The 22,268-nt window shown below is 39.9% G+C and overlaps 1 protein-coding gene across 1 annotated transcript in view; it reads left to right on the top strand.

Annotated features, from left to right (window-relative positions):
• LOC110964784 (cytoplasmic dynein 1 intermediate chain 1) overlaps positions 1 to 22,268 on the top strand; it is a 63,271-nt gene that overhangs the window by 37,683 nt on the left and 3,320 nt on the right. The window contains 3 exon segments of the mRNA XM_051955073.1: positions 658 to 802; positions 7,364 to 7,504; positions 11,968 to 12,093. Of these exon segments, the coding sequence (XP_051811033.1) occupies positions 658 to 802; positions 7,364 to 7,504; positions 11,968 to 12,093 (412 nt within the window).

Below are 22,268 nucleotides of genomic sequence, written 5' to 3'. Positions count from 1 at the left end.
AATGCAATTTCAACAACAATATGCCTCAATTTATCATTTACCATTTGTACAACTTACAGATCAAAGTTTATCTACGAAAGCACGAAATATTTAGTCTCAGCTATCTGGAACTGATCAGTTTAGTATTTAACTTTATGATCAAAACGACTTGTCAAGGTCTAGAAATTATTTTAAATTTTCAGTTTTACGAACTTATATTTTACAGTTAATGTCTTTTCTGTAATTTCTACGCTTTGTAAAGTTGACCCGTGGGCCAGATTGGATGCTCTGGTGGGCCGGTTTTGGCCCGTGGGCCGTATGTTTGACACCCCTGCCATAATGCTAAACATTCATCCATTTTGTTGCTTACATCATGTGTAGTTACAATATTAGTTATGAATAATAAGTTTGCAAAAAAAGCATTTACAAATGTTGATGTTTTCCTAAATTAGCTACTTTTAATCTTGTTTAGCCTAATTGTCTTTATGAAGTTAAAGAGATGATCATTTCATTTATATTTACAGTTTCGTTGTTGTGCTAGTAATTCATTTTTTAGCACCTTATTAAGATGTAAAATCACAAATTCTCATCTTCATATTGAACAAGTTAAGCTCCCTAAAAAAAGAGGGTGCTAAATATGCCTGTTACAGATGTTCTGTTTGTTCTATCCCTCCCCAGTAAGGCGGGTATCTGTGAGATGTTTGAGGGCCACCAAGGGCCAGTTACAGGCATCAGCTGCCACAGCGCAGTGGGCACTGTAGACTTCTCCCACCTCTTTATCACATCCTCCTTCGACTGGACCGTCAAACTCTGGAGCACCAAGGTACAGTGTGGGAGGTGTGTGTGAGAATAAGGATATGTGGGGGGTTGATTGTGACCTCTGAGAGGTTGCAGAGAAAGAATCCTGAGAATGAGAGAAAATGAACCAGTGGGTAAGTAAGGGGGGAAAGTTGAGTACAGTAGGTGAGCAGCTTTTTCAAAAATCAGTCCCTCTCTTACTACTTGTGTGTCTGTGTGTGTGGGAATAAGCTGAGTATGTTCTGTTGCTGCGTATATATTTATATTGGTACTGTGTGTGTAAGTAGTAAAATTATTCAGTAGTAATTGATACTGCCAGACAGTAAGATATTCAGATAATTTATTGTCTTATAAATGGTAAAGAGCAGGTGTGATGCCAACACTACAGAAGTCAGTTGGATGTCTGTACAGCATCAGAGGCAGCTGTGTCTACAAGGCTTAACTTAAGACAAAAATGACTGCATTTAAAAGAGAAAATTGGTCACTGTCATCTCAAGAAAGAAACATGAACATTGGCGGAACTATGGTGTTCATCAAGTTTCATTTTTAGCAAACAGATTTTCTTCTAGAGTCAAAATTGAACTACTGGCCCATCAGTTGTATTTATTACAAGCTGCTGGTTATTGTGCATTGTGAAGCCTTGATTGTCCTCCCTTATAGCTGCCAGTACACAGCTGCAGACACACCGGATGCGTAGTTGATCTACTCGGAAGGCACGTTCTCATGCATGTGCTGTGACTTGGTGTCTAAATGGATACGTTTTCTGCACGTGCACTATTGACATCATGTGGAACTTTGGATTCCTGTAGATGCAGAAAGTACAAAAAAATGGCTTGAGAAAGTGTTATCCTTGTAATACGTAGATATGTTTTTAATGACAGTCAGTCCTCATCATGTCCTAAAGTTCGGATAGGCAGAAATCTGAGACCTCTCTGCTCTGATGGGCATGTGCTTTTAACACGCAAAAAATAATAAAATATTCAAGCTCAAAATTTCCATTTACTGCTAGCTTGACACACAATTCAAACCCTCCCCTCCCGATTAAAAGTCCACCATCTAACTTATTGCACCACCACACAATACTCTCACCGAGAACTTTGTGGCTTGTCGCTGTTATCCTCTTTCACTAACTCCCATCACTGGCTAGTTTTTCTAAAGCCTGAAAACAGAGCGAAAACAAGGTACAGTCGTTGTTTCCTCTTGGACCACTCAATTTAAATTTTACTGAAAGGTTGACATGAAATTTTTGAATAATATTGCCAAAAAATGCTGCTTACCTCATCTTTAAATCTCATTGGACCTCATCTGAGAAATAATCAGAGATTGAATTTTCTTCTGTGTGTTCAGGTGTGCATGTAAAAGTCCCTGCATGTGTGTGTGTGTCCCTCCCACTCAATTCTCCCTGCAAAACACAAATGCACTGATTGAATAGTGCTGGCTGTCGCTGGCAGGTACACTCAGCGAATCGAAGTCAGACACACTCGAAAGGTGGGCGCTCCTCCTCTCGCTGGTTTTGAGTGACCTCGTCCACTCAGGGCGTTTGTTCTCCTTTCAGACCAATGTGATGAATTCCATTTGGCAGCATTTCGTTGGCGGTAAAAAGCAAACAGTCACTGTTTCTGTCAGAGTGTGGTTGGAGAATCGAAAAGTTTCGCTAAAACATTGAAAGGACACTTTTGTGGCGGGGAGACGTACACATTTGGCATATTGCACAAAAGACTTGAAATAAATAGAGCAGACAAACAAACAATCCAAGAAAACCCGAGGTGAAGTTAGACTGAGGTGGAGCGGACAAAAGATATGATACCAGACCACAACATCAGCAAAGACCAGGAAATAGCAATTCTGGTGGGGTATACACGAGGGAAGGAAGGAAGGAAAATAGTGAGACACAGGAAAGTGGTTCCTTAGAGTTAGCAAGCGGGAGTAGAGGAAAAGATTTAGGAGGCATTTTCAAGACATAAATTAATAGTTAATAGGGAAAAGTGATGCTAATGTTGAAGAATGGTGAGATCAATATGAACAAAGTGTCAGAGAGCAAATACAGCCAAGAATTCAAAGTGAGACCTGTTCGATATGATGAAAATACTTAATACATGTTGCATAATGCCTTCAGCTTCATGCAAGATCCAGTTACAGTTTTCATGCTTGGCTGTGACAGGCTGTAAAGCACTCTGATGAATTCTAGCTCATGTTTGCATGCAGGCAGTCCATAAGTCTTGTGCAAGGGGTCCCGTGACACATATTAAAACATTTCTGTGGATTTTCATCAGAAGAGTGTGTTATTTTTCAGGATTTGGGAATTCCCTTTCCTTTGAGGGGCACCGCAGGAATGTGTGCCTGTCTCTTATCCCACATAACCCATATTTGTGTGTGGGCAGGCGGAATACCTGAGTGTATGTGTGTGTGTAAATACAGACGCACCACACATGCCTCATGCACACCTTAAGCAAGCTGCCTTTGCTTGCCTAAAATCCCCTTGAGGTTTGCCTTCAACCCTCCAATCATTGCCATCACAAACTGTTATAACACAAACACACACACACACGTTGGCAGTGAATGATCTTTGCATTCACACACACACATACACACATACACACGTTTGCCCTCTCAGTTGAAAAAGGCCGTCGTACAGAAGTCTGCTAATGTTTTTACACTCAGTGGTGCAAATGTTGTGGTTAGCGAAACCAGCCGAGGCGGCCAGAGTGTGAAGATGTCGCGACAGCTGGGAGTGGGTTTATGATTGTGCATAACTTGAACCGTATTGCTCTCTTGACCCCAAAACCAGCATCTGCTAAGTGATTGGATGGAGTATAATCATTCCACTTTTGCTCTCTTAAGAGGTTAATTAAAGGCCTGCCTCACTGTCATTTCAGGTGATTGTTAATGAGTGTTGATAATATTTCACGAGTGTCTGTAGATGTATTTGGAAAAAAGAAAATGAGATTATGTTTTGTCCTGATGCGCTCTTACAGCGCAACGCGTGAAACATTTCGCAACAATTTCTAATTTGAGGACAGCGTCTCATTCCCTGCAGCGTGTGGTTATTACATCTGAAGCTAGATGCAAATGCAGCCAGGATGGAAACAGTGAAATTATACCACTCTGGCTGCTGCAGAAATGAGATGGTTTGGATCCCTATGGATGGCTGAGTGATGAGAGGTTTTCTGTAGGACTGGTAGCCTCCTTGCATTTTCAGTATTGAGACGGCTAACAAAATGTGGTGTTGTGTGATTAATGCTGATGTCATGAGACACAGGCAGGCATTCATCTTTACCAACAATTTCCAAAGCATTTCATTTTTAACTGGCATTCGTCTGTTCATCTTCTAAACGTCTTTATGTCAATAAACTGTCACTGCAGTGTGACATCAGTATCTTGTGTTTCACTGACGGTTTTCCAGCTCAGACGTTCTACAAGCTCCCCAGCTTCTCCACACAGGAAAGATAATGACAACCAGTTACTTCACGTGCGGCGCCACAAGGATTAAGCTTAATTTTAAGATTAGTTTTAAGCCTTTTTAACCAAATCACATTCCTTGAAATTGGTAGATACAGACAAAATAGTAGTTTACATTTTGAGGTGTCAATATAATCCAAGGAGGACTTCATTTATCTGATTTTATCTCCTGAGTGATGCATCACTGTGAGCTCATGACCCAGTTAAATGAAAGAGGTTACAGAAAGTTACTTTGCATTACGCAGCAAAATGGACATAGAACGACTTCTTGAAGAACCTCTCCAGTGAAAATCTTTTTTTTTTCATTCTAGTTACCTTGCTAGCATGTCCATATGGTGTTTATATTTCCTGAAAGCATTTCCGCCTTGAATCAATGTACCGGTGATTGTAGGGCTGAACAATTAATCGATTTTAAATTGACGTTGCTTTTTGAAACAGTACAAATAGCAAATGTTACATTTCAAAATGTGGCTGTGTGAATGATACTAATGTTGTAATTCATTTTGGCTTTTCCGGGGTCAATTTTGCTTGCCTGATAAACTGATAAATGTATCCTATACCCTTCAGGCATGCCCGCTGTGGTTACTTACATCAGCATAGTTTTATTATTTAACAGCCACAACTTCTACACTTTGCACTGTTTGACCCGAGCATTATCTCATTAGTGGTTTTACAAATTCATGCCGTCCTCCTTGTGTGTAAAACCAAGTGAAAATTGAACTGAAGTTTGATTTGAACAAATTATTTTGCAAATCAAATCGCTAATAGCTGACAGAAAAATCTCAAATTCTTTCCCAAAATCATTCGGCCTGAGATAACGTCCTCAAAAACACCGACACGGACTTCTGATGTTTCACCATGGGACTTTCCATATCATTATTTGCCTTCAGAATCATTTTTCAGGTCAGATATCTAAAGCCGAGTTACCCCAATATTACAAGTTGCCATTGGGAGCAGTTACAGTGTTAGAGAGGTGAGCTGGTGTGCTGCAGCTGCAACAAGTGGAGAGGGAGGAATGAAGAGAGAGACAGGCACTTAGATGCACTCATATTTAAGGAAGCAGAACTGTAGAGTTTCATTTCAGCCATTTTAAGGTAGAAAAGGATTATTTCCACGTAAAAAACTACTAAATATGTAACTTCAGTACATAAAGATGAGTTTATAGGGGTTTAATCAACAACTAGAGAGACAGTCTAAATATAAGTGGGTGATGAGAAACACTATAGAGTTAGAGGATGAGTCCAAAGGAACGAGAGCGAGGGGGAACATAAACAGGGATCACTCGGCTGATCGAGTGCCGAAACGGCGAGATGGAGAAAAATGACCTCTGCTGTCATCTCACCGGCTGGAAAACAGGTTCAATCGAGGCTTGAAATTGGCTCGGCTCTGTTTGTTTGTGTTTGTGCGTTTCTGCGCATGTAAGTGTGCACTCTCAGAACAACTGTGGAGTGGGGGGGTAAAAGGTGATGGAGGGGAAAAAGGAGCAAGAATGAGGAAGAGAGAAGGAGAGAGAGAGACACTACATTCTTTCATTTGCTCTTCCAGCCAACCTGTCTCCTCTCTTCCACCCCTCCCACTCTACTTGTCAGGAACGCAGTTTGTAAGCCTCTGGAATCCTAACAGTGGGTCAGAGAGACGGGGATTACACAAACACACACAAACACACACACACTCACTCATATTTGTGTTAAGCTGTATTTACCTTATGGAAGAAGTACACTCTTGTGGGGCAGATTGGGGCGTCTGGAGGTAAATACGCTGTGTAAGTTCATATCGGGTAATCTAACATTTCTTCGCCTTATTTCACTCTTTCTAAGTATTTTTATGACACACCTGTCCTAATTGTGTGCACTGCAGTTACCCTGAGTAAGGAGACTAGAGGCTTCTCTGTGCAAAGCTGCCTTGCTTCACCTGTATGTGAGGTGTTTAGGGAACATCTGTAAATTGTAGCGTCTGTTGATAAACACACATTCAGTAAGTAAAGTGGATTAAATTCAGATGAGGAGGAATTTTACTTTAAATCCAATTTTGATAGAGTTTTGTATATTAGCTCAAATGTAGCACAATATGAAAATAAAAGCAGTGTTCAATCCAAATATTTTGACCTTAAAATCAAAGAATAATTGTTATAAATAATCCCAGATTCAATATTGATTCAATATAATCGTGCAGCCCTAGCTCTCACCTGATAATTATCCACCTTTAACTGCAGCACAAGCAGTAGCTGTTAGCCATTAGCCTCCGCAAAGGCCAAAGTTTGTTGTCAAAGTTCAGCAAAGTCTATCCGCCCCAGGATACAAAAAAACCCCCCACAGTCATAGAGGACATGAGGGTCCAGGCTGTATTTCTCTGACCTCTGACTTGCTGCTAAGCTTTGTCATCATATGTCATTTAAATGAATTCTGGTACAATGATGAAATGTTTACATATAAAATAACAATGAATGTTAGCTTATCACAGACATAGTGATGTATGTTTTTGCCCTAAGCATCAAGAAATTCAGGCGGTTTAGAAAGTGTCACTGTTCCATAGTTTGTCCACCAGAGAGCACTGACAAGTTTCTGTTTAAAATGTTAAACATCCTGCTGAGCACTTAGGATTCATTCTTTAATAACATTTGTTCATGTTAAAGGTGAACATCAGCTGTTGTGGCTCTGACGGATCGTGATTTTGAAGCTTTAAAACCGACAATCAGTCAAGTTATCCTCGCACACACACACTCATCCTGTTTGAACTCCTATCAGTCCATTGTCCACCCCTCCTTTTCCTCTCATTTCCTATCTCTTACCATCTTTCTCTCTCTCTCTCAGACAGCTGTTGTGTTTAGGTTACAGTACACCTTGTGGAGCGGCCTTCCCTTTCATCTCTCCCAGCGGTTTTATGGTGCTGTGTGAATGTGCTAGGCTTTTTAATTAGGCTCTGCACCCAGACAGGCCCCAAGGCTGAGGCAGCGCCACTCTGTCTGAAGCTCACTCACTCCCTCTCTCCTCTTCTCTCCCTCTCTCGCTCTCTCTTTTCTTTCTGTCTCTAGCGTGTCATCTACTGTAATCCCTTGCGTTCAGTTTTTCTCTACAGTGTTGTTTCTCACTATGTCAGTCACACACTATCTTCTCTTTCGCTCTTTCAGCACAACAAGCCTCTGTACTCGTTCGAGGACAACGCTGACTATGTGTATGACGTCATGTGGTCGCCGGTGCACCCTGCCATGTTTGCCGCCGTGGACGGCATGGGCCGCCTGGACCTGTGGAACCTCAACAACGACACCGAGGTGTGTGTGTACGCAGCAGTGTGTGAATATAGGTCATCATGGGCGTGTCATGTCCTTGCCTGTCGATGTGCGTGTGTGTTCAGTGTCCTCAGGGCTCGTTGTTGGTCCTCAGCCCCGAACCACACAACCAAACGAGACTTTTCCCCTCCCATCAACCCCCCACCACCACCACCACCACCAGCCCCTCCACATCCCTCCTTGAACACACACACACACTCAATTCAAGATTCCCCCGTGGGCGTTTCCCACAGTCCTCGCTTTAAATCAGCCTGGGTGACATCTCCTCATCCCCTGCTCCCACCCAGTCATCCCACTAACATTTCTGCAGCTTCTCTCAAACGCACAGGCAACCTCAGGACCCCACCACTCCATCCCATCTTCCTCCCACAGTGTGTCCCATCAGAGGAGAGCCCAGATGTGCCGAAGACCACGAGCAGAGAGCCCCAGCCCTCAGTCCACAGTCCCATGAAAATAATTAAAAAAAAAGAAAGTTTAGGCCAAGAGTTGAGTTTCGCAATGCAGTGGGGCAAGAAGTTATTTTAAGATGGGTGCATTTGAGGCCAGTGAAGACTCGATCGTCGTATTATGGAGTGTAATTATATATGATGTCAAATATTAAATGAAATATACACTTCAAAGGAAGTGGCAATCTCTACTAAATTGTTTCTAAAAAATAATTTGAAAAAAGCAGTCAGTCCACTCACTGACTCACATCCTTTAGTGTGACAACCAGGAGATGTTTAGCTTAGCATAAAGAGTGGAAACTGAAAGCAAATTAGCTTCGTTTAACCCTCTGAACCTCAAAACCTACGGGAGGTTTAAAGGCACATTATCTTTAAAACTCACTACAATGGCACCAATTATCGGAGCCAAAAACTGTAAACACAGGACAAAGCAACAGATTTTTAACTGTCCAACGGCCCTTGAACTAATCATTCATGATGTGAAATTACCGAAAGCTGAGCTTAAAATTGTAATCTTTGTTTAAAATCATCTTTATTTGATATCTCTCACTTTTTAAATAATGCTAAAATACACTGCACCAAAATTTGTATAAAACAGTAAATTCTCTGCTTGTCATCTTGACCGAGAACCACGAGTGACTCAGCTGCAACCAAAAGGAACCCAACAAAATTCTCACACTGTTCGGCTGAACCTCTGGCTGTGTTTTAACAGAGCAGATAGGAGACAAATATAGAGACACAATTTAAAAATCTAAGAAGTAAAATATCAAGCCACTGTTTTTTCCAGTACTGGTAACACCTGTGATGCGTTGATGACAGTTTTTCCTGTTTTCTCTGACTATAACTTTGTTATACTGCACAAAGGACATTTTTGACTTCTCTATATTTTAGCCATGGTTGTTCTGTTTCCATAGAGGTGCAGGATTTTAAATTGCAGTGAAAATGATCCCATAGTGATGTAAAATGTGACCGATGCAAAACCGGACAGAAACTGGTTGGCGTTCAGAGGTTTAATGTGACCAAGCAATTAATGAATACAGACTAAAGCTGAATGACTTTCTTATCTTTGGAAAGCTCCAGGCTAGCTGCTTCCCAGTTTTACTTCTCCATGCCAAGCTAAGCTAACCGTCTCCTGTCTGTTGCTTCGTATTTAAAGGACACAGGAGAGTGGTGCGGCTCTTTTCATCAAACTCTCTGTAAGAAGCAACAGTGTAACTTCAGCCGTGTTTCTGAAAATCATACTTGGTTATAACTCTAGCAGCAGAGTGGGCACAAAACCTTTGATCACTCAGGTAAAAGTAGGGGATAAAAGGATCCTCCATTCTCCTTCCCTCTTGGTTTCCATGGAGACAACACCCACAGTGCCTTCAACCTTAATGCAAGTCTGCATCTCTACAGATACTCTCCTTCACTCATAATGTTCTTTCACTTCTATATGCTCATTTTCCTCAGACATACACAAATAAAATTTACATCCCTTCCCACAGGATTTCATGTTACATCTCAGCTCATCTTCTGGTTTTGACCCCATCACTCTCCATCATGCTTCGGTAGCTTTAGGTCCTCCCTCTGCAGCACAAATGACTAGTTTCCCATGGGTCCCTCAACAGCAGCCTTTTCACAGACAGAGGAAGAGTTCATTATCGGCGGCCTAACTCGGCTAACAATGTGCTTTATGAGAAACATTTGCTCAGAGACGCACACTCGCAAACACACACACACAAGCGGATGTATCGAACACATGCGCACACACTCACTCACTCACTCACTCACTCACACACAGTCGGCCTAATAGCAACAGGCTTCCATTGTTGCCGTCATATTAAAAACACACAGTCATAACGACATTAACGGAGCAGTGCGGCGCGCCTGGTTCTCATTTCCACCACACACACACACATACACATGCAGACACACAGACGTATACAGCCAATTGAAAGCGCTCAGTTCAGATCCACTCGTGCGGAGCAGTGGAAGCTAGCAGGCTAATGGCAGTCAGCCTGTGGTTAGCGCTGCTTTAAATACGCAGAAGCTCGGTGTGTGAGGCGACATGATGCCAAGCCCTCTGTCTCCACTGGTGACATGTGTCAGACTCGCCCGCCACACGTCAGGAACAGTTTATGGAAATGCTGCAGATGGTTTTTAGGTTTTTAAAGGTGCAACACGAGCACTGCTGTTTACAAGAGCATCATCTCACCCACAACAGCAAACATGAACGGAGTTATGATACAGTAAATAGCCCTGTGTTTGTCCACAGCTAAATGAGAAGTTGTAAATTTGACAGTTTTGTTTTGCTAACCTCCAGTGTGTTTGAATAAGGCTGCCCTATTAATGAAGTAAATTTGCTCTGTAAATTAGATTATAACAGTTTAATGATCCCATAAACATCAACAATAATTAAATAGGATTAACTAATGTAAGTGTAAAACTTTATTTTAGTGGATTTTGTTTAAAAATGAAACATTCTTTTTAAATGGAAGTGGTTCTTAAATAATTTATAAACCCACTTTTTCACCCTAAGATAACCTTATTTTTCAACAAATTAAATATGGTATTATTGAAGGGTTTATAAATCCTTTTATAGTATTTTGTCAGTTGCTCTTGAGTTTTGATCGATCTTGGCCGGGCTGGTTATTTGTTCTAGAAACGTTACGAGAAGATTTTGCAAGATTCTTCTAATGTTTTCTGTTGGATTCTTTTTGTTTTTAGTTCCAAGAATTTTCTTAAAGGAGGAATAACGTTCTCTCAATACATTCCAAAAAGCTCAAGAACATTTGGTGATAACATTGCTGACCGTTACGCCTCGATATTCTTAAGACATTTTCTGCACTGAGAACATCCTTCCTTTATTATCATGTGGGAAACATTACAGAGTAAACATCTGTGTACATGTTTTATAGACGAATTTTCTATCATTTGTTGTTCTTAAAACATCCTCAGTGTTGCAGGCAAAGTAGTCCACCTTAATACCTTTAACATCCAAGCAGTTTCTGGATTTTTTTTTTCTTCCATCACATTTTTAGTCACTATGGACTCATTTATCACTGCAACATTAAGTCCTTCACTTCTATGGAAACAGCACAACAATGGCTAGAAGGAGAGAGAACTCAAAAACCTTTTCTGTGCATTTCTGTGCAGTGGGATGCGGTTATATTGCCGTAAATCAGAAAAAAAATGTGAATTTCTGAATTCGACATGTACATTTTTCATTTGACTAGAAAAAAACTTACTGTTCGTACATACTATTGATATTTTACTGCTTATATTTGTACTTAATTTTCTACACTTTTCTTCTCTCTGATGTGTCTAAACACTGCCTGCAGTTCAGCCTAATTCATTGAAAAGTCCCTGAGCTTTTGTCATGTGGTTTTTGATCACATTAGAGAAAAAATGACCGGAACACAGAATTATGTATTTATATAGAATCTGATTAGAGCACGTGTCATGTTTTTGCATTTTTAAAAAAAATAAAAGATGCAGAATGACATGATTTCAATGAAATATCACATTTTAAAGCTTCCGAGCTACACCTCACAGATTCAAGGACCGTAGGAACACCAAAAATCTGCCATTTCTTTCTGTTTTACACACAAACTTGGCAGGTTTTGGTCAAACAGAGGGGTTAATATATTACATATTTATCAAACATTCTGACATCGGAGGCCTCAAAAATGTCTTGAAAACACCTTTTAACGTTTCTTTAAGAATGTTCTTCCTTTGTTATCATGTGTCTATAACAGCCTTAAAACAACTTCTAAATGTTGCAGTTAAAATGTTACGTATTAGTTAACTTTTAACCCTTTAAGAACTTTATTTGAAGTCTAGATTTTCTTATAAACATATTAGAACTTGTGGGTAATATTAGCCAAATGTTGAAGGAACATTTCTTGCTAGCTCAATATGCTTCATAGTATCTATTTGCATGAATAAGATATGATGCATTTGTGAGAGGTTTACAAACTGTTATTACTGTTGCTTTATTTATGTTTTGCCCACCAGGTACCAACTGCCAGTGTGACCATTGAAGGAGCCTCGGCCCTCAACAGGGTCCGCTGGTCGTCGGGAGGGAAGGAGGTGGCTGTGGGTGACTCAGAGGGCCGAGTCTGGATCTATGATACAGGAGAGGTACACAACATAACCTACACTTGGTCACACAATGCGTTTAATGTAGAGCAGGAAGTCTAAAATATTATTTGAGGCACCCAAAAAAAGCGCAGAGTGGCCGCTCTTTGCTTTCAGGTGTTGGCTAATGATTACAGAATAATAACTGTGACATTTTACACACCGTTACGCTCCGGCGTTCCACAGGCAATGTTAATATTTTGGCAGCCTGCTCCGGTTAAAAAATAATCTGCTGAGTACATTGTTGTTGGATTCACTTTGAGTGCTGTGATGCATGAAGCCGGTGGTTCTCGTGGGTTTAGTTTTCAAACAATCAAGATTTAATTACACCCTAGGTGCCAAAAGCATGAGTGAACTACAATGACCAAAATTTATTGCACTGTTGCAATTAAGTCGTACTAGAGTAGAATGAGAGATTTTAGTGCCTGGAATTGGAAAATGGAGCATCAGTGTCAGCTCATCAGTAATACCTCCATCTCTCTTAATTCTACAAAAATAAACTGACGTGTGGTGGAAATAACAATAATTATGTGTGTAATTGTGACTTTTTGGTTCTCCAGAGTACATGCTGTGGCTTCTGTTGTGTTTTATGTATATTTGGTGTGCTCGTTTGGTTGAAAGACATGTACTGTAAGTTCTAAAACCTCTACATGAAGCCCAACTGATCATTTTAGCTCTTCCACTTCTGTGTGTTTGTGCATCTGTCAGCACTGCCGTGGTTGTATGTTCGATTTTTTTCCCCCCTTTCTCTTTCGTGTCCCTGTAAAATGTCCTCCATGTGACTTCGCCGTCACCACCCAGTATGCTCTCTCATGTTTGGAGGGCTCTGGTTAGAATCCCCATGTGAGGGCGCGTTAGCCTAGCCTCCCAGCTAATTTTAGCGTCTTTTTGTTGTGTGGTGGAGCTGGAGAGGCTTAGCTGAGCTGGTGGCCTCCACGCTGGGTTGATGGTAACGGAGTCATCAATAAAAGTGAGCAGGGTTGAAAGGTTTTACGACTCCAGCGAGCTGTGTGTGTGTGTGTGTGTGTGTGTGTGTGTGTGTGTGTGTGTGTGTGTGTGTGTGTGTGTGTGTGTGTGTGTGTGTGTGTGGGTTATGGGGGTATTTACTTCTCTGCAAACTCTGCCATATAGCTATAACTAGGAACAGCATGTTTAAAAAAAAAAAATGTCGCCAGAAATTTTAACGATATATGTGCAGTACAGGGACTGAAACTTTTCCAAGAAAACAAATACCAAATACCATTTACAGCGCCCTCCATAATTATTGGCATCACTGGTTAAGATGTGTTCCTTAGCTTCTAATAAATTCATTTTTTTTGTAAATAATATAGGACCACAATGAAAAAAAAGAGGAAAATCCAACCTTTAATTCAAGTGCATTTATTCAGTGGGGGAAAAAAATCACACATTAAGAAATAATTCTTTTACATCAAATCATGTGTGGCAAAATTATTTGCACCCCGATGTTAATACTTTGTACAACCCCCTTTTGACAACAAAACGGCACCTAATCTTCTCCTATAATACATTTTTCTACAGTTTTCAGTGAGAGTATGCTTCTGCAATAAAAATTGAATTTATTTTAAGGTTTCAACACATCTTAACCAGGGGTGCCAATAATTATAGAGGGCGCTGTATTTTAGGTTTATTTTACTCTCAGGGATTAGGAATGAATTTATTGGAACTCTACTAGCATTGTTTTGTTGTGTATAGAAAGTCCAAGTCACCGGACCAGATCAGTGTCAGTCGTCTTATATCTGCATCTTGACATGAAAATGTTTAGGACATACTGAGTTTTTAAAGCCATCATCCTGCAGAGTTTCTTTGGCTCACCCTCTGGTTGTTTTGTAAAATGCTGCTAATGCTGAAGTCACTCAGGAACCATACAGACAATGTTGTGGCTAGCTCAGGTCTGTGGGGTGGGGGTGGGGGGGGGGTAATTCAAAATGGCCACCTCCCTCTTCCTGGTTCCTGATTAATTACAACCTGGCGAAGTGGTTACAGGGTTTCAGACATCTTGGGTGGCGGCCACTCACTCTGACTCCCACTGTGCACAACAGTAGTCAGTCTGACATCCTGTATTAGCCCTCTGGTCTTTGTAGTTGATAATTGATTTTAAGCAAACAGTGGACCTCCTGGGATTATAATTATATTGATCTGTCGATTGATCACTTTGATCCAGACTGATGTGACTCAATAACTATTTGATGAGTCGTAACCCTCCAGATGACAAAATCTAAAGGGATTTCTGTGATCCTCTCACTTTTCCTCTCGTGTCATTGTGAGGTTGTTTGTAATGAAATGACTATAGTGGGGCGGCATGAATCAGTGGGTAGAGTGGCCGTCTTGTAACTGGAAGGTTGCCGGTTCAATCCTCGGCCCGTCGAGCTCATGTCGAGGTGTCCCTGAGGAAAATGTCATAGTTTTGTTTGTCGACCAAAATAATGACATGGTTTAGTATGTTGTCCAAAATGTGACAAAAACATCATAGTTTAGTATGTCATCCAAAATATCACAAAAAAAGGTCATAGTTTAGTATGTCGTCCAAAATGTCACGAAAATGTCATAGTTTTGTATGTCGTCCAAAATATTGAAAAAAACGACATAGTTTAGTATGTTGTCCAAAATGTGACAAAAACGTCACAGTTTAGTATGTCGTCCAAAATATGACAAAAACGTCACAATTTAGTATGTCGTGAAAAAAAAGTCATAGTTTCGTATGTTGTCCAAAATGTCGAAAAAGCATCATAGTTTAGTATCTCGTCCAAAATGTCACAAAAATGTCATAGTTTTGTATGTCGTCCAAAATATTGAAAAGACCGACATAGTGTCATCCAAAATGTGACAAAAACATCATAGTTTAGTTTGTCGTCCAAAATATCACAAAAAACATCATAGTTTTGTCATAGTTTTGTTTGTCGACCAAACAAAATGTGGAAAAAGGTCATAGTTTCGTATGTCGTCCAAAATGTGGAAAAAAAACGTCATAGTTTAGTATGTCGTCCAAAATATCACAAAAAACATCATAGTTTAGTATGTCGTCCAAAATATCACAAAAAACATCATAGTTTAGTATGTCCAAAATGTAGCAAAAAATGTCGTAGTTTAGAATGTCATCCAATGAGTGAAAGAAACAGCATAGTTTAGTATGTCATGCAACAAGTGAAAAGCCAGGTGTAGAGGTAGCTGTTGTATGTCGTCCAACATGTGGAAAAAACAACATAGTTTAGTATGTCATTCAAAATGTGACCAAAACATCATAGTTTAGTATGTCCAAAATGTGGTAAAAAAAACGTCGTAGTTTAGAATGTCATCCAATGAGTGAAAAAAACGTCATAGTTTAGTATATCGTCCAAAATATGACCAAAACGTCACAGTTTAGAATGTCATGCAAAATGTGAAAAAAAAGTCATAGTTTTGTATGTCGTCCAATATGTGGAAAAAAACGTCATAGTTTAGTATGTCGTCGAAATTGTGGGAAAAAAGTCATAGTTTAGTATGTTGTCCAAAATATGACAAAAACGTCACAGTTTAGTATGTCGTCCAAATGTCAGTAAAACGTCATAGTTTAATATGCCGTCCAAAATGTGACAAAAAAACGTCATAGTTTAGTGTTGTCCAAAATGTGACAAAAAGTCAAAGTTTAGTATCTCGTCCAAAATATCAAAAAACTTTATAGTTTAGTATCGTCCAAAATGTGACAAAAACGTCATAGTTTAGTATGTCTTACAAAATGTGACAAAAAGTCATAGTTTAGTATCTCGTCCAAAATATCAAAAAACGTCATAGTTTAGTATGTCGTCCAAAATGTCACGAAAATGTCATAGTTTTGTATGTCGTTCAAAATATTTTTTTAAAAAATGACATAGTTTAGTGTGTCGTCCAAAATGTGACAAAAGCATCATAGTTTAGTTTATCGTCCAAAATATGACAAAAACGTCACAGTTTAGTATGTCATGAAAAAAGTCATAGTTTTGTATGTCCTCCAAAACGTCGAAAAAAACGTCATAGTTTAGTATGTCGTCCAAAATGTCACCAAAAACATCATAGTTTAGTATGTCGTCCAAAATATCACAAAAACGTCCTAGTGTTGTATGTCGTCCAACATGTGGAAAAAAACAACATAGTTTAGTATGTCATTCAAAATGTGACCAAAAAGTCATAGTTTAGTATCTCGTCCAAAATATCAAAAAACGTCATAGTTTAGTATCTCGTCCAAAATGAAAAGTGAAAAACTGTCTGATTCCTGCATCATGAATATAGATCTTTTTGGTTTTTATGACAGTAAACTGAATATACACTATATTTCCAAAAATATTTGCTCACCCATCCAAATAATCAGAATCAGGTGTTCCAATCACTTCCATGGCCACAGGTGTATAAAATCAAGCACCTAGGCATGCAGACTGCTTTTACAAACATTTGTGGAAGAATGGGTCGCTCTCAGGAGCTCAGTGAATTCCAGCATGGAACTGTGATAGGATGCCACCTGTGCAACAAATCCAGTGGTGACATTTCCTCACTCCTAAATATTCCACAGTCAACTGTCATCTGTATTATAAGAAAGTGGAAGTGTGTGGGAATGACAGCAGCTCAGCCACCAAGTGGTCGGCCACGTAAACTGACGGAGCGGGATCAGCGGATGCTGAGGCGCATAGTGCCAAGAGGTCACCAACTTTCTGCAGAATCAATCGCTACAGACCTTCAAACTTCATGTGGCCTTCAGATTAGCTCAAGAACAATGCACAGAGAGCTTCATGGAATGGATTTCCATGGTTGAGCAGCTGCATCCAAACCATATGTCACCAAGTGCAATGCAAAGCGTGGATTGCAGTGGTGTAAAGCACGCCACCACTGGACTCTAGAGCAGTGGAGTTCTCTGGAGTGACCAATCGCGCTTCTCCATCTGGCAATCTGATGGACCAGCCTGGGTTTGGCGGTTGCCAGGAGAACGATACTTGTAAGACTGCATTGTGCCAAGTGTAAAGTTTGGTGGAGGGGGGATTATGGTGTGGGGTTGTTTTTCAGGAGCTGGGCTTGGCCCCTTAGTTCCAGTGAAAGGAAATCTGAATGCTTCAGCATACCAAGACATTTTGGACAATTCCATGCTCCCAACTTTGTGGGAACAGTTTGGAGTTGGCCCTTTCCTCTTCCAACATGACTGTGCACCAGTGCACAAAGCAAGATTCATAAAGACATGGATGACAGAGTCTGGTGTGGATGAACTTAACTGGCCTGCACAGAGTCCTGACCTCAATCCAATAGAACACCTTTGGGATGAATTAGAGCAGAGACAGAGAGCCAGGCCTTCTGGTCCAACATCAGTGTGTGACCTCACAAATGCGCTTCTGGAAGAATGGTCAAAAATTCCCATAAACACTCTCCTAAACCTTGTGGACAGCCTTCCCAGAAGAGTTGAAGCTGTTATAGCTGCAAAGGGTGGACCGACGTCATATTGAACCCTTTGGATTAGGAATGGGATGTCACTACTTTCATATGCGAGTCAAGGCAGGTGAGCGAATACTTTTGGCAATATAGTTTATTTGGGTTTGGCATTTTATAAACCAAAACAAGAAATGAATTCCTGGAGAAAACAAGTAACAGATTAATGGACAAAGAAAATGCGTTTTCCAACATATATGGCTGAATTACTTCAACATTACAAGATACGTACAATTTATATTCAATTTTATTTATATAGTGCCACTTACAGGTCAAATTGTCTCAAGATGCTTTTTTAAAAAATATTTTTTGTCATATTTAAAATATGACAAAGTAAGAAATTTAAACCCCTTTAATCCAATTTATTATTTGTTTTTTAAGAGACTAATCGACAATTAAAGTAACTTTCTCCACTAAAACTAATAAACATGAGGTCAAATAGAAGGAACAGTTTTAAATACTGGAGTTCCATGACGACAAGAATAAAGTTTCTCAACAAAACCTAAATCTGCCGGTGGATTCCATTAAATTCCTAATAAATGATAATAAAGTATGATACTAAAGGTTTATGGGACTAAAAATCTCAAAGTAAAGATATCAAGTTGAACGTCTGGATGGAGGTTGATAAAAGTTGACCTCCCTTCATTTCTCTGGAGCTGACTCCATGGACTTTATTGATGGTGGTTAAAGACCTGCTCTTCCAGTCGTTTTCCTTCTAGTCACTGTTAAGTCACTCCATCCTCACCGACTTCAACACCTCTTCATGACAAGTTCTTCTGCCTTCGACCTGGTGGGAACTCCAGAAACTCGGGAAACCCACGAGACTCGAGTTTTCGAAAAACTCGTCAGGCGGGGGAAGGTGTGGTGGGCGGTGGGGGAAGGTGGGGGAGTAGAGGGGGGCAGTGGGGGGAGGTGGGGGGGTAGACGGGGAGACTGCCACCCACCTCCCCTCCTACTCTCTGCCCTGACTCCACCCAGACTCCGCCTTGGCTCCACCCATGTGGTCACTTGGAAACTACAATGTCAAAGGGACGACGAAATTATTTATTTTTTATCTGATCTGTAGCTCAGTGAGTTAAGGATAGTCCTGTGGCGCTGCAGGTCGCCGGTTCAAGACCAGGCTCTTCTTAAATTTTTTGAAAATCCTGACAAAGACAAAGAAAACTGCCAGTGGTGGGTCTTGAACCTACTACCTTCTGCTTGGTAGTCTCACTTCTTAGACCCTGAGCTACTCGCTTAGATACTAATTTTTCTTTTTTTGCGCATTTATCATCTATTTTTTTTTTTTTGTTTTTGTTTTTTTTAACTCGAGTCTTGTCTTGACCATTTTTCTCAGGAGGTTGGACTTCAGCCTTTGTGCTGGAGGGTTGAACCTTTGATTCCAAGACTTTCCAAAGCCTCCACACCTCCCGAGTCCTCAGGACCTGAGCTTTCACACAGTCTGAGGGCTGAAATTTTCTAAGTCCCACAGTAGATCTCTGTTAGATTCAACTTTCAGACAGTCTGAGGGCTGATATCTTCTAAGTTCCTGAGTAGATCCCTGTTAGTTTGAACCTTCAAACAGTCTGAGGACTAAAATCTTGAAAGTTCCTGAGTAGATGGCTGTTAGTTTGAACCTTCAAACAGTCTGAGGACTGAAGTTTTAAAAGTTTCTCAGTACTTCTGTGTTAGTTTGAACTTTCTAGTTAACAGAAGCCTTAAAACTTGTGACCATGAGTCTTGCTTTCACATTTAGACCATCCATCTGAGTTCTTCTCAGACCTTCATCTGTGGGTTTTTTAGAAATTCTGAACAAACTTTGATTCTCTTCACTCAACAGTAAAGTTTGTGGAGATCAGAAGGTAACATTAGTTTGATTGATGCCTTCAAATACTAGTCCACTTTATCTGGAAAGCAGTTTTCTGAAATGAGTTCTTAGTAAATCTGTCCACAGTCAAACCAAGAACATAGAAAGAGGAAATGTTTTAAGAAACAACTTGATATTTTCATTTCAGACTACAAAACGCTTTAAGACCTTTGTATGTTTTTACTCTTTTTGATCATTTTATCGTCTCTTCTGTTTAATTTGATCTTCTAAAGTCTAACTGGTGTCTTTTCAAATGTTTTGTCTTTAGTTTGATTCTTCTCTCACCTTTTATTCTTTTCTTTTTAATGTAATCCTTGTCTTTAGCAATGTTTAATTTTTAGATTAAATCTTTAAGGTTTTTGTTTTTAACCTGTAAGAACCCAGACCCATTTTTCCTTAAAGGAAAATTATGTGGGATATACCACAGACCGAGTGGACCACATAGACTGGGGCACTCAAAGTGCTTGTTACACTGGTGTCACTGTGGGTTCTTATGGGTTAAATGTTTTTACCACCTTTTAATGTTTAATTTTCTTTTTAAATGCTTCATTGTAGTTTCTGTTTAATTCCTATTTAAAGTTTTGTCTTTAAGATTTAATTTTCTAATTAAACATTTAATTTTTAAATTAAATGTTTTGTCTTTTTAAAGGTCTAATAAAGTAATTAAATGTTTTGTGTTTTTAATGTTTAATATTCTTATTTAATTGTATTTTTAAATGTTTAATTACCTGAAATATTTAATCTTTTAATGTTTAATATTTTTGTATAAAATGTTTCATTTCATAATTGCATGTTTGGTATCTTCTGTTTAATTATCTAATTAAATATTTTGTCTGTTTAATATATTTTAATTGTATTTAATGTTTAATTCTTTTTAAAAGTTTTATTGTAATATTTTTTCCCTTTGATTTAATTGCTTTCTTAATGTAATTTATTTCTTAAATCTTTTCTGTCAAGATTTTAACCTTAATGAAAAAATCTCAAATCACAATAAAAATACTTCTGTTGTCACAGTCATGAGTTATTCAGTTTATCAATTCAACTTTATTTGTTTAGAACCTTTCACACAGACAACAAAACTGAACAAGCAAAGAGAAAAAAAATGTGCTAAAACCATGATTAAAACTCAAAAACATTTAAAAACAATTTTTAACATGGTAATAAAATATGTTGTGTTCAGGGGATGGAGGGAGTTTATTGAAGTCTTCTTGGGCTCACACAGTAAATCATTTAACAAAGAAACTTGATATTCAGTCTAAGGAAACTGCAGAGCAACAGAAGAACCAACAATATCTCCTGTTTTCTCCTTTAATCAGTCAACTCTTCTGGTGCTTTCAGACCAAAGAACTACAGACTCTTCACAACCTGTTAAAACTCTTGGTACAGGACCTCACCACACGGGACAAGAAGGTTTCCTTCTCATTTTTACTCTGAAGCTCACCTTCTCCTGCTCAAACTACTGACAAATGTTTCTGCTGCTCTAAAGTCTGGTCTCCAGACCTTCCTAAAATCTCTCAAAGTCTCTTCTGCTGCAGGTTGCTTTGTAGAACTATTACAGAAAACCTCACTAAACCACATGGAGGGGCCTCAAGATAGTCATCCAAATGAAACCGTACAAAAACCAAACTAGCACAACCCAAACACTAAAGTCTCCTGCAGCCTACCAGAGAACCTCTTTAAACAGAGAATCAGGACAGGAACTCTTACCTTCTGGACAACCAACGTTGGTTCACAAACAAGAATACAGAATGTGTCTGACCAAAAACCTCTAAAGACTCACTACAGCCAACATAAAGACACAACTCAGCTGCACCAAATCCACTAATCACTGCACACATTAGCACCATGTGCTAACTGTGGCAAAAGAACCACATTTACCAAGACAACTATCCAGTACAAAGCCCTACAACACACCAAGAAACACATTAAAGACGATTTTACTGCTGGAAGCTACAAGCCAACTCCTAAAGAACAAACTAAAGCAACAGAGCGAAACCCGGTTCAGTGGTAAAGAGAAGAAGAGGAAATGTTTGACTGCAGACATAAAGCAGGAAGACACTGAGCTGCTCAGGTGTTCCTGATAACACCAAGCAGCCACCTGGACAGCCAATAGGAACACAGCTTACTGGAAGTCCAGAGGGCTGACTGAGGGGCCGTTTACACGAGGACACTTGCAGGTGAAAACGGCAAAATATTTCAACAAAACACCCTACCGTTTATACGAGGACGGCGTTTTGGGGGCTTGAAAACGCAAAAATTTGAAACCGGCCTCCAGAGTGGAAAAGTAGAAAACGCTCCGCCGTTACGTTTCCGTCTAAACAGCAAAACGCAAAACTTTGCCGAGATCTGACCACGTCGCGTACGCGATTACGTCACTTACGTGCTTTGGTTTGCCGGCCGGTACAAGGACGTAAACAAAGATGTGTGATTATTTCCATCCTTCCTACCTTCAAGCAACTCTGGCAGCTCTATGTACACTACAGGAGTCGTACCAACAAACGTACAGAATCTGTACAGATTCCATTCATGAACATTTACCGCGGCGGAGATCCGAAAAGGGAGATAGTAAGCATGTGCGTAGACATGGCAGAGTTTTATCACAGCGCCACCCAGCTGCCTGGCATGCATATCCAATCGAATTCCACACACTATAGAGTCACCGTATATACGCAGATTTCCTTCAAAACCGCTCGTCTAAATGTGAAATGACAAGACGCCACTTTTGCGTTTTCTGTTAGGATGGTCCTCGTATAAACGGCCCCTTAGTGAAGTAAATTTAGGCTGAATCCCAAACCGCCCCCTACACACTATCCCTACACACTACCCCTCCGTTTGCGTGTTCCCGCGGAGGGTCCTCCATATTAAGGGCCGTCCCAAACCGTGTAGTGCA

The sequence above is a fragment of the Acanthochromis polyacanthus genome, chromosome 11, assembly GCF_021347895.1.
Source record: "Acanthochromis polyacanthus isolate Apoly-LR-REF ecotype Palm Island chromosome 11, KAUST_Apoly_ChrSc, whole genome shotgun sequence".
Taxonomy (NCBI): Eukaryota; Metazoa; Chordata; class Actinopteri; family Pomacentridae; genus Acanthochromis; species Acanthochromis polyacanthus.
Note: the sequence above shows the minus strand (reverse complement) of the source record. Positions and strands in the feature narration are given on the sequence as shown.